The sequence below is a fragment of the Eretmochelys imbricata genome, chromosome 6, assembly GCF_965152235.1.
Source record: "Eretmochelys imbricata isolate rEreImb1 chromosome 6, rEreImb1.hap1, whole genome shotgun sequence".
NCBI classification, from domain to species: Eukaryota; Metazoa; Chordata; order Testudines; family Cheloniidae; genus Eretmochelys; species Eretmochelys imbricata.
Genome location: NC_135577.1, coordinates 115563667 through 115576469, shown reverse-complemented (window position 1 = coordinate 115576469; position 12803 = coordinate 115563667). Strand labels below are relative to the sequence as shown.

Below are 12803 nucleotides of genomic sequence, written 5' to 3'. Positions count from 1 at the left end.
GGGTAAAAGGTTTAGGAAACCTGACCAATGAGGAAAGATTAAAAATCCTGGGCAAGTTTAGTCCTGAGAAAAGAAGACTGAGGAGGGGACCAGATAACAGTCTGCAAATATTATTAAGGGCTGTAATAAAGAGGATGGTAATCAATTGTTCTCCACGTCTACTGGCAGCAGGACAAGTTGTAAAGGCCTTAGTCTGCAGCAAGGGAGATTTAAATTAGAGATTAGGGGAAAAAAAGCTTTGTAACTCTAAGGGGAGCTAAGCTCTGGCATAAGCTTCCAAGGGAGGTTCCACAACCCACTCCTTAGAGGTTTTAAAGAACAGGTTGGACAAATACCTCCCAGGGTTCATCCAGCCCTACATTAACATGATTCTATAATACAAACATTTGTATGATTTCAAATTGGGGTTTGTTTTTTTCCTGTAGAGTGGCTCCTTCTCCCTGGGCCACTGGGTCCAGTTCTATTTTCACAGTATTTCTTCTGGTTAGTTTCATCCATTACCCCATAACATGACTAGATAAACTGATATAAATCCATTTTTATAGCCTAATTGTCACACTGACAATAGGAGTTTCTCGCTTATCCAAATCAGAGGAACCATCAGACAGTTAAGGTATGCATATAAATTTTAAACTGCATCCTGAAAAGGTTTGATTATAACATGAATCCAGTAAAGCAAGATTGAGAGTGGGTTTAGGGAAATGATTAAAGAAAATGATTAGACAGTAGAAAGGGATGATGGATCCCTGCATATAGGGATTCCCTGCTTAGAGGCACAGAGATAAAGTAGTTTACCTCTAATTTACAGAAAACTCAATGTCTTGTTGCTGATCGCTTCGATTAAAAAAAAAAAATCCGCTTCCAATACATGAGTAAATAGAAGATGTATCCCTGGGATCTCCCCCTGGCTTCAATAGGTTAAAGCAATAAACAGAGATGTGATCGATTTCTGAACAGCTTGTTCAACTTATGTATATTGTGAAAAATTCACCAGAGGCTCCAAGCTTTAAAAGGTCTTTAAAATACCTTGCCTCATAGTTGCCTTTTACACAGACACAGTACACACGAGCAGTCAAACCCAGGCACTAAGTCAGGAGTATTATCCATCAGTTAGTTGATAAATCACTCCTAGGCCTGTAGATCCATTACCGGGGGAGGGGCGGGGAACATTATTTATCTAATAATCATCCTCTTTTTCTTGGAGCAATCAACAAACTGGCTTCTCACTCTGGAGTATCTGTAACAGGGAAATTGACTTTAGTTCAAGCCATCTAACACAGCAATTTTACATAGTCTTTTCTCTTGCATGCACCGTAACTCTGTGATCCTTTTCTCTTTCTCTAATGATCTGAAACAACGTTTTAGAAGTTCAAATGTTGAAAAAGGATTCCTGGGGTAAAGATGGGTTATATCCAAATGGTCCATTTTCTGTGTCTTGGAAAACAATTTGTTTACACGTGCACCTCTTCGCTCCTAGTTTAGTACTTTTGAGAGACATTGGATGGAGGGAAAACTGATGTCTTCTATTTATTCACACAATAGCATGGGCAGACTATCCTTGCAAATGTTTTTCACTCAAACCTTGAGTTGCAGAGTCATACAAATATCAGAGACTGGGGCCGCCTAGTTCATTTCTTGGCCTTTCTAGTAGAGCTATAAAGATGCCCATGATGAGGGCTTTTGTGTGACAGGGACACCAGTCCACTAGGACATGGCCTAGAGATTCATTTCTTATACTGTAGAGGCCAAGACTACTTATATATTTGGACCAAGCTAGATCATTTGAAATAGTTAGCCTGGCAGTGAAAGGATGTGTGTCCATTATCAATCCCCTATGGATTTGGCTTGGTTTGCTTTTAAACTCAGAAGAGGGACACAGCAACTAAATATTTTCAGTTAAGCCACTCATGCACTTTGCAGTAATTCGGTCACATGCCAGCAGCCAGGAAAGTCCCGTGGTGGAATGTTACATTTACAGTGTTCATTAATGTGATCTGAGAATCTAACAGATATGCAGAGGTTACCAGGAACACACCACCTTCTGAACAGGTGCTGAACCTGCTGGGAAAGCATTAAGCAGATGGCTCATAACGCCACCTACATGGAAGGGAGATGAAGTGGCTGTTGAGAGAGAGGATCTAGGAAGTGGGCTGAGCAGTCCTGAGGTAGGAGCAGCCTGGGGATAAGGCTTCAGCTAAACTTTATTAATAAAGTTAAACCCAAGAAAGGGCCAAGTGTGTGTCTCCACACAGCAAGTTGAGCATTTTAGAGCACTCTGTGAAAGGCAAAAGCACTTCGTCACAGACATTTTACCAAAGAATCAGACAGGGGAGACTGTGTATAAAAGCTTTTAAGAGGAATAATTTTTCACACGATGTGTAATTAACTTGTGGAACTCATGGGCATAGGAAGTGATTGAGGCCAAGACATTAGTAAGGTCCATAAAGGGAGTGGATATTTACATGACATCAAGACTATCCAAAAAGAAAAGGAGTACTTGTGGCACCTTAGAGACTATCCAGTTACCATAATTATTAACAGTTACAGAAGTGACCTTGAGCTTCAGGTTGTAAGTCAATCTCTAACTACTGAAGCTCACTATGAGCCCTAGTGTGAAGGGCAGATAATTCCACATCTGCCTGCTGTAAGGTTCTTGCACCACACTCTGAAGCATCAGATCCTGGCCACTGTCAAAGACAGGATACTGGACTGGTTGGACTGTGGGTCTGATCCAGTCCAGCAATTCCTCGGACGTTTGTTAGCTGCCAACAGTGTGGTTGATGCTATGCAAAACACAGGCTGTGCCCCACAGAGAACACTCAGCCAGTTAGAAAGAACACAAAATAAACTGGACTAGCCAGAGGCAGTTAAACATAAATGGATGGGTTAACAGGGAAGTAGCTAAAAATCCAAGTTCCACGGACACTGTCTCGGACAGTTTAAATACAACTTGGCACACAAGAGAAACTATTAAAAACAAAAAACAAACAAACAATCAGAAAGAGGTAGCTGTCCAAGTGGGTGGGAAGGGACAAGAGGAAGAGGCCTGGGTGTTAATTCAAGTGGGTGGCTGGATGCTGGTTTGTCAGAGCAGACCCTCTGCCTATGGAAGCTGTCGTCACTGCTGGCCTGCACAAAACGTTTTGGCTGGCAGCCTGCAGCAGCACAGACTTTGCTCCGCGTTTGTGCCAGGCTTCTCTTACTGGGGCAGCGTAGGACTGTCACTTTGATGCATATAAAGGCCAAAGGCTATTAATGGATTTTTTTGGTTAAAGCCAGGTTGGCAAGTATTTTTATTTTCTGTGACAAATCACTCTGAAAGGGCACAAGAGCCAGCTGTGCACAGAAGTGTGCAGCTGTACTAAAAAGAGAACAGGAAAAGGTAACAATAAGCAAATTGTTTGTTCTCCCTTCCTATTAAGCAGGGTTAGCAAATATTTTTCATTTGGATGAAAGGTGCTAGTCAGAAGCCAATCAGAACGTCACAACCTTGGACATGTAGGTTACTAACACGTATAGTGCTTTGCATTCTTCTGCAATGTTTCACCCCCCCCTTCTACATTAATAAAAAGGAGTAAGAAACCAGAGTCTCTCCATCATTATGAAAGATGCAGCTCTGCACCAACTTGCTTAATCGGCTGCACTTGCAGCCAGGCTCTCCCCAGAACAAACAAGAAGCGATTCGAGACAAATTGTTCTTGAGGCTGACTAGCAACGGTGCTGTTAACAATTCTTATACTTCGAGCACAAAACGTTTTCAGAGGCCAACTGCACCATTGACTCCATTTTACTTGATACCAGCTTTGTCCTACACACACTACTTCCTCTGGGTCACACCTGCCACAGCTTCCCTTAGATAACAGCTGCTGATTCATATTATGTTCAGGAATACTTAGAGCAGAAGAAAAAATACCCACAAGACTATTTGGAAGAATGGCAACTGCAGTCCAAGACAGCAATATCTTGTGATGACCAGTAAGCAGAATGGCATTACTGAGACAGCCATTCCTACACAGTCAGTAGAAAAGTTCAGTTACCCAGCAGACAACTCCTGCCCCAGATCAGTATTTACCGACTTTCGACCTATCAAGGCTAATGTTGAGAATGATTGAATCAGTCAGATTTTGGTAGTTTAGGCCAGCAACAAGAGGTTGCTCATGTGTGCTTCCAATGTCAAAAGGACAGTACTTCATCACATCACAAGGCCTGGATGCTTAGTTTGTATTAAAAAAAAAAAATTAAAAAGCATGGCCAACCATAGATGCTACCTCTCACAATCTAGAATCCAAAACGCTAATGGAGAACCCACATGATTAAAACCCTCGATAGCACTCTGCTTCCAAACAACTGATGATAGCAAAATGCTGGTAACTATATTTGGGCTGCTATATCAGCCCACATCAGCCGAGAGAGCACAAAGTCATTTCTTTGTTGTTGCAGTGGTCTCTGGCCTGGATTGTGACATGTGGTGGTGTGAACTGCACAGCTGGATACACAATGTTGTGTGTCTGGTACCAAGGTGTTTTGCTTTTCTGTGTAGTTTTGTTTGAAGTAATATATGGGCCAACTCTGTAAGGCTTAAGGACCTTCTTCGACCTAGCGAGTGGAAGGCAGTTGGCACTTCAAAGAAACGTAGCGCCAGCCAGGACTGAATCGATAGCTAAACAGCAAGTCCATCTTCCAAAAGATATCAAAACCCAGCAGCCACTCTGATACATGTCCCTCTCCTCCCTTCTGTTTTGTTTATAATCTATTGAGTCTTTGGATAGTGGAAAAGCGTGACATTTGCTGCATATTTCAGGCAGCACAGATACACCTTAAAATTTAATAAGTTATCAAGCAATAGGCACCAAGATCTGGAGTGTTAGGATACCTTAACATTTTTAATCAGCATAAATAAAATGGGCCAAGCCAAAGTGTATGCAAAGTATGCCCAAGCCAAAGTGTTAAAAAACAAACAAACACTTGTGTGCTGCTTTCTTCAGTTTGGAAATATTTGTTTGATGCATATTTGCAGATCATCCACTTACAGGGTCATCTTTAAGTTTAATAAAAACACTTTTCCTATGTCTACCATCCCTCAAAGGAAGGTATTTTTGTACAGCAGAGCAATAAAATAGGATATGTTCAGTTTGCATCTTGAAAACAGTCTATCTGCAAGTGTATTCAGAAGGCCAGGGACAGAAGAAAACAATGGATAATGGTGCCAGACAGACAGCTGTAAGAATCCCACCAACAGACACTCACTTACCTCTAGCGGTGGCTACACATCCAATAAAATTATACAAAACTTGCCAACACTTCATCACATCACAGCCGGGTGCCGTAGGAATGATAGTTGTCTCCAACAGCATTCTATCCTCCCTACAGAGCGAGACAGGAGGTACTGAAGTGCTGCAAGGCAGGAAATGTGCTTGAATACAATATGAGAGACTTTGCAATAAAGATATTACAGCAAAAGAAAGGACAAAACATGCTCCGTGAAATAGGATTTCCTTCCTTGCAGCTCTGCAATACTGGTTCTTTCAAACTTTCTGTCCCTGGCTGGGGCCTTCAGAACATAGCAACACACAGCTTATTTTGTCTCTTCAGAAGCAGCCAGCATGTCCAACTTGGGCCCTTTAAAAAAGAAAGCCCAATTCCAACTCCCACTGAAGGGAGCCTTTACATTTACTTCAGTGGGAATAGGCTCAGACCTTAAGGCCCCAATCCTGTCAATACTTACACATATAAGTAACTGCTCACATAAGCAGTCCAATTGACTTCAGTGAGATTACTCCCACCTGAATAAAGTTATGCAGGAGAAGTCTCAGTCAAGTCAATTGGACCATATGAGTAGAGTTACTTAAATCCTTAAGCATTTACAGGATAGGAACCTGTGACCTGGTACCCATGTCCCCAGTAGAAGCAAACACAGCTCTAGACAGAGCAGCATATACTGCAGAGTTGCTCAAAAAGGGGCAGTGGAAAGGCTCACACTGAGATCAATAGGCTCTGAATTCGGATCAGTATGACTAGGACATCAAAACAGAAGAACAGGGTGTGAATATTTAGTTTTCCTCAGTGACGGGGTAATGGATTAAACATTGGGTCTATGTCCCTGTCAGACAAGGATATAGCAATTCCCTCAACTGTCTACTTTTTCAGGGCCACTTGGATTTTTAGTTTGTCATTCAAAGAGACAGTGAAACCACCATCAGGTATAGATTTTTAAAAGTTCCGTTAAAGAGCGAAAGGGCTCGATGTACAACTCTAGCACATTTTATTTTGTGTAAATTTATAAAGACAACAATCCTAATCACGATTGTCACATTTTACAGCACATACCGATACAGTTGCAAACAAAACTCCACACAAAAATACTAAGCGCTAACCATAGTTTTCCCTTAAGTCACTCTTTACGCGATTGTCGTCTCTAGACTAAACAGTATAGTACTAACACTGAAGAAAAAAACAGTTCACTATAAAACAGTGATCGAACATTTTTATAAAATATATTCCATTCCAATAGCTTTTCTACATACTGTATACTATAAAACTCTCCCACAAAAATTAGTGTCTTTAAATATACATATTTAATCTGAACTGCAACAGGATTAAAAACAATTAAAAATATTGATGATTTTTTTACATTAACTTCACAGTTTTTGTTTGTAGTCGAAGACAAATCCAGTGTTTAAAATTTAGAGCAGTATTAGTCTTTACAGAGGTGACTCCCCCACAGTGAAATATTTTATGAAAACATAAGTGTGCAATGTTTTTAGTATTTCTCTGTAATGAGCCATTTTTGAAGACATGCTCAAAGCTATTGCAACTTTAAAAACAAAAACAAAGCCAAGACAGAGCGCACCAAAACAAAAGTCACTTTAAAATAAAAATAAGTGCAAACATCTTTACTTTAGAAATTCAAGCTATTACGGTTGGGGAGAAAAATACTAAGCTATGAGAAAAGAACAGTGCATTAATAACGCACTAAAAGAAAACACACAGCTTGTTATATCTTTTACTTTTACCCCATATTCAATGCAGTACAGAGCATGCTCATAGCATTAGTTTAGTGAGTTATTTCTAGACTAAAGTCAGATGCAAACTTGTTTTGACTTTCCCTCGCCCCCCTACTAGTGTCTTATGGCACAATTTAGGATATTTGAGCTTTTAAAAAAAAAAATGGAAGTGAAGAGTGAAATGCAACAGCAGTACTGCAAAAAATGCAAACTTTAAACAAATATTACTAGTTTAGATAATACCACTACTGTATTAGTTGTTCACTTTACAGCATGTACAGAAGTTTGTGTAAGATTTAAGGGGAAGCATAGATTAACTTATTTTGAAATAGTTTAACAGTAATAATTCCACTTCAAAAAATTCTAATAAATACTATATCAAGTATCATCAGGAGAAAAAAAATAACTTAGTTTTCGTAGATTTTTGTTCAGTGCTATTTCCAATCACAGCAACAACAACAAAAAAAAAGTGATTAAGTAGAATAAGACCACAGTACCAAAGCCACGTCTGTTTACACATATAGTGCTCTCCCACATGTTCCTATGTAACAGGTTCAGCAAAAATATTTTACAGTAATTCAAAGAAATTAGTCTAAACAAACTAAGAGTAGAAGTAAAATTTCACATTACATGTACATTCATAGTTTAAGAGATGAATAAGGAGATCACAACAAGTGAAGTCCTGGGGTTTTTTTTAAAAGTACTTTCACAATAGATCAATATCACAATTACACTGTTGAAACCACATAGGTAGTAGTGCTTACTTAATACATGTAAAGGGAAATGCTGGACAATTCCTTCTTTTGGGATGAAATCCGATATTCTGAAGTACAGTATTTAGAAGAATCCACTTCAGTGCTTCAAATTCGTTTAAAAATAAATGATTGAACTTCAAGAAACCATTCCAGGAGTGTCAGTAAACTTGACAAAATAAACTTTTTTTCTTAATTAAAAAGAAAAAAAAAAGATTCAGTTCAGAAAAAATGAAATTCAAAAGCACAGATGTCATAAGAATTCAGTTCTGTATGTGTGTGTGCCTTGAACGGACGCTTTAACTGGAGAGGCATAATCTGATATTTACTGACATGCACAGACCAAAGGGTGTTCTCTTAGGCAGATAACTGAACTACTGTATTTGGAATTCAGTAACCTGTTATAATTAGAGATGGTCTAAATTTTAGGAAACAATGGGAAAGTTAGTATTTCGTTTGGCTGGTGCAAAACTAGCAGGGCCAAGTCCCTCCGCTGGCTTGCATTTGTGCTACCCAAGAAATCAGATGAATTCCACAGAACTTGGCCCAGGGCAGTTGCCAACTTTAACAATATATAAGCCATAAAAATATATACATCTCCAAGCTACTGATCTTTAATATCGGTCATTTCAAAAAAATCGTAATTTTACTAAAATGTACCAGAAGATGCTACAGGTATCCTGAACAAGTCAGAAATCCCCGTTTTAAAACGAAACAAAAAGATTGACCGTCACATATTGCTACACTGACCAATTTCCTCTTAAGAATACTGGTCATCAGTTCCTAACTAGCTACTCAGCCACTGCATTTCCTTCACCAGACCCTGCAGTTGTTGTATAGTTTTATCCATTCCCAAATGTCTGAGCAAGGTTATGGGACATATTACAGACCCAATCTTGCACCCTCTATGAGTTTACTCACTGAAGTAACATTTCCCCGGCAATAGCAGGATTGGTCCCTGTGTTTGTTTGTCCAGACAGGGATGGAGATGTGTTCATATATCCCGTGAGTTTACCTGTTTACTCTAGTGCTTATCCTTCAACAGCTAAGGAGTGAATATAGCGCAGATAGAAACATGTTTCTACCCAGTTTTTAAAATTCAAAAGCAGCTCAGTGCTATTCAACACATAATAGTCCTTGGAGGAGGGAAGGGGAGAAAGAAATTTAAAACTTTCCTTCTGAGTATGCCAAGTCTGTATGCAAGACTTTTAATTCCGATTTTAGGATTGACTCCAAAACTACTCTGATACAGTAGTAAGAATCAAAAGCCAAACTGTACCAGATATGTAAGTACAAGTCAAGGAATTCTCAAACCTCTTTAAAAAAACTGGGCCAATTTAAGCCTACTTCTTGAAAAGGCTGTAGGTCTCATCTTGAGACACATGGAGTTAAGTGAGCAGATTCCCGCATCCACATCAAAAGAAGAAGCTATAGTTCAACTCTTAGGTTATCATGAAATACACAGATAGCATTTAGGGGACTTAAGTAAATCTTGGAGTATTTCTCTGATTCTGTTATCAATCTTTTTTTAAACGGGGGGGAACACAAAACAAGTACTTCCAGCATGAAAAATCGAAGCCAAATCATTGAATCTTAAATCATTTTCACTCTACTAACTTGGAAATAATGTAACATGGGTGCGCAACAGACAAGGGGGGAGGGGAACAGGGGAAAAAAAGGCGGCCGTGGCGAAAAGGCCACTGAAGTGTACACTTAGCATCTTTCAACATTGTTAACTGATGTGAAGATCAGTAAAAAAAGAAAATCACATGCTGCCTTAAAAAAAAAAAACCCACACATTAGTAACATCCATTAAAAAAAAAAAAAGCTTGTCTCAAACCACCAAGGACTTTACGAGGCCACAATGAAATTTACGGATGTGTCTGTATAAGTCACCGGATTGTGTAAATCGTCTTTCACACCATTTGCAACCATGGGGTTTCTCTCTGGTATGCACTACTGCGTGACGGCTAAGATTGTGGGAATACTGGAAGCTCTTTCCACACTGGGCACAGGTATAAGGCTTTTCGCCCGAGTGAGTCCTTTCATGTCTCTTTAAGGTGTACATGCAAGAAAAAGTCTTCCCACAAAGCGTACAGGTGGGCACCGAACCATCAGGAGACAACCTGGTCCTTGAGCCATCTTTATCTCTGAAGTGAGAGCTCAGGTGCAGCTGCAGGACGTGGGGGCTTGGAAAAACTTTGCTACAAAGGGGGCAAATGCAGATATGCCCAGGAGGCACAAGTACACCAGAGGAGGAGATATCTGATGAATCCATGTCATCTTCACTCTCATCTCTATCTTGATCTATATCATCTTCTCTTGCGTGAGAACTGCCGTTTCCTGTGAACATGTGTCCTAACCCTGTCACTAGGCTTTTGGCTGAATTCCCAAAATGCTGACTCTCTGGACTCCTTGCTTCACTGTCCTCCTGATCTGACAGCAAGTCTTGTTCATCTTTAACAAGTGGCTCAGTACCCTGCTGCTGGCTGTCGGAAGCCAGCTGTCCAAAGACGTAGGAGGGGTGTAAGGAATCTCTCCCAGACACAGGCTTGAAAGACAAATCCAGAGCACAGTCCACATCACTTGAAGCCGGGGTATGGTTAACAGACCTTTGGGACAAAGATCCTGCAGAACTATTGACATTAGCTTTTGTTTTTCCAGCTGCTATGGTACACGATTCTGCCTCTGCAGACACAGAGCTGACACATATAAGATCAGAGCACCAGCCAGGGTGACCACTGACCCTATCTTTATTCGTTGCTCTATCATATTCTGTGACACTGAATTTTTGTTTGTGTCCCGGGTCGAACTCATGTACCAGGGGCACTCCCGTGTCTAAAAAATGCTCATCTTTTTCCAAATTAGCCACATCATCATTCATCTTTTCTTCCAAACACAATTCTTTATCTTTCAACTTGCCCTTGCAGACTTTCACAATGTCATACATGTGAAGGTAGCTCGCTGCAGCGAGCACATCTTCAACTGGAAGACTGTTAAACTCCAGCTTTCCTTCATACATGAATTCAAGCAGCAGACTGAAGGCTGGGGCTGTGACAATGTCACTGTTCAGATGCACAATATCCCTTTTGTCTAACTGGTCCCTGTAGAAAAGATGGAAGTACATGCTGCAAGAAGCAAGAACAGCTCTGTGGGCTCTGAACTGAGCTTCTCCAACTAAAACAGTACAGTCACACAGGAAGCCCTGGTGACGCTGCTGACTCAGACACTGCAGCAACTGGCGGCTATGGTCTGGAAACTCCATTCTTCCTTCATAACCTGTTCAAAACAGGAAAAACTTGAATGCTACTATAAACTAAAGCCTCCCAGCAGCTGTAACAAACAGACTGGCTTTTGGGTAATACAAGCCAAAGAAACAGCCTTGGAGATAACGTTTACTGTTCGTTGTCTAGAATAGTTTTATTTAAAACAAAGAAAGCCAACATGCTTCTCATCCTTCACCACCTGCTCCGAACAGGAAAAACTTGATTGCAAGTAAACAAAAGCTTCTAAAGAAGCAGCACCTCCAACCTTTGTCTCTTTCACTAACAAACTGGGGGCGGGACGGGGGGGGGAGAACCCAGCAGTTTATGCATTCCTGGAAATGTCTAACTCCGGACATCAGTTTTGTTCTTTTAATGAAACAACCAAATCAATCCAATCCCACGCTTAACTTTATGCGCAATCATTCTACATTAAATAATAGATCACTCATTCATTGCTTGGGCTAGTAAAGGAATTTGAACGCTTCACGTATTTGGGGGGTGGGAGGAGAAAGGTCCTACGAATGAAGCCCGCACACACAAAGTTTACTGCCCTGAAAGTTATTAAAAGCCAAACCAACCATTCCAGAGAGATGCGGTGAGGCTACAAGTCCAACTACCTGCGGCAACAGCTCCAAGCAGGGAGATCCAACCAGGGGGCTCACCTTACCCGGCTGCCACGCAGGGATTGAGGGGTGCATGGGAAAAAACGCCCCTCCTGGAGGCGCCCGAGTTTGCGGTGGGAGAGGGCACCCCGGGCGAAGGCGGCGATGGTGCGGCTCGGCAGTCGAGGAAGGCTAGCAGGCGGGTGAGTGCGTGTGCGAGAGAGGAGAGCATGCGAGTGAGGGAGGGAGTGCTCGGTTTGCTAATTACACTGCAAGCTGGAGAGTCAGCTGCTCTGACTTCACTGCGATGGAAATGCTACCTCCAGCTGTGCTCCTTTTAATGCCATATGTTACTCCAAATCTAGCTACCAGCCAACCACAGCTTGCTGCCTTTTAAAGTTCCAGCAACCCCATTTATAGCCATCTATTAAATCCCATAAACTTAAACCGAGTCCTCCCCTGGCTCTGCCTCTCCCCTCCCCCAAAGAATAATACTGGGAAAGTTGCTTAATAACAATCCCACCGCTGCTGCGGCAGCCGCGCAGAGGGACGAGGGAGCCCGTTTGACCTTTGCTGGGAGAAGTTCCCAGCGCCCGCGCCGCTCGCAAACTTTCCCGGGGAGGGGAGGCTCCGAGTTGCCATCGGGCTCGTTTCGCTGGGTGGCTCATTGCGGCTCCCCGCAACCTCCCCCCCCCCAACTTTATGGGACTACTGCCGGGACTTTCCCTTTGTGGGCAGACTCGGGGGGGTGGGGTGTTGGGGGAGGGGGTCAAATGCACTAGGGAGGACAGAGCCAGCCCCCACAAGGGGCTGGGGGGGGAGGGCAGGAGGGTGCCCCCAGGCGGGGGGAGGTGCAGCCCAGCCCGGGAAGGGGGTCAGGGAAGGCACCGCTACTGGCTACTTACCAGCCTGCCTCGCTGGCGGCTCAGCGTCCGGCCCCCGGGCCGCGGCCGCACGTGCGAGGCTGCCCAGCCGCCCCAGATGTGGCTGGCGGCGCCGGGGACCGTGCAGCCGGAGGCGGACAGGAGCCCGGGGCTCTGTTGCTGGCAGCCTAGCAGCGCTCTTGTGTTGTGAAGCAGGTTGTTAGCCAGCCGCTCTCGCGATACTTTCCCTCTGAGCGAGCGAGGGGTGTGGGTGTGTGTGTGTGTCTCTCTCTCCCCCCTGCCTGTCTAGTGCACA

General features: G+C 42.5%; 1 protein-coding gene across 1 annotated transcript; it reads right to left on the bottom strand.

Moving 5' to 3' along the window:
- Positions 1-8745: 8745 nt before the first annotated feature.
- On the bottom strand, positions 8746-11027 carry ZBTB42 (zinc finger and BTB domain containing 42). Its single transcript, XM_077820554.1, has one exon. The coding sequence runs from the start codon at positions 11019-11021 to the stop codon at positions 9591-9593; it is 1431 nt and encodes a 476-aa protein (XP_077676680.1). The 5' UTR covers positions 11022-11027; the 3' UTR covers positions 8746-9590.
- Positions 11028-12803: the final 1776 nt, after the last annotated feature.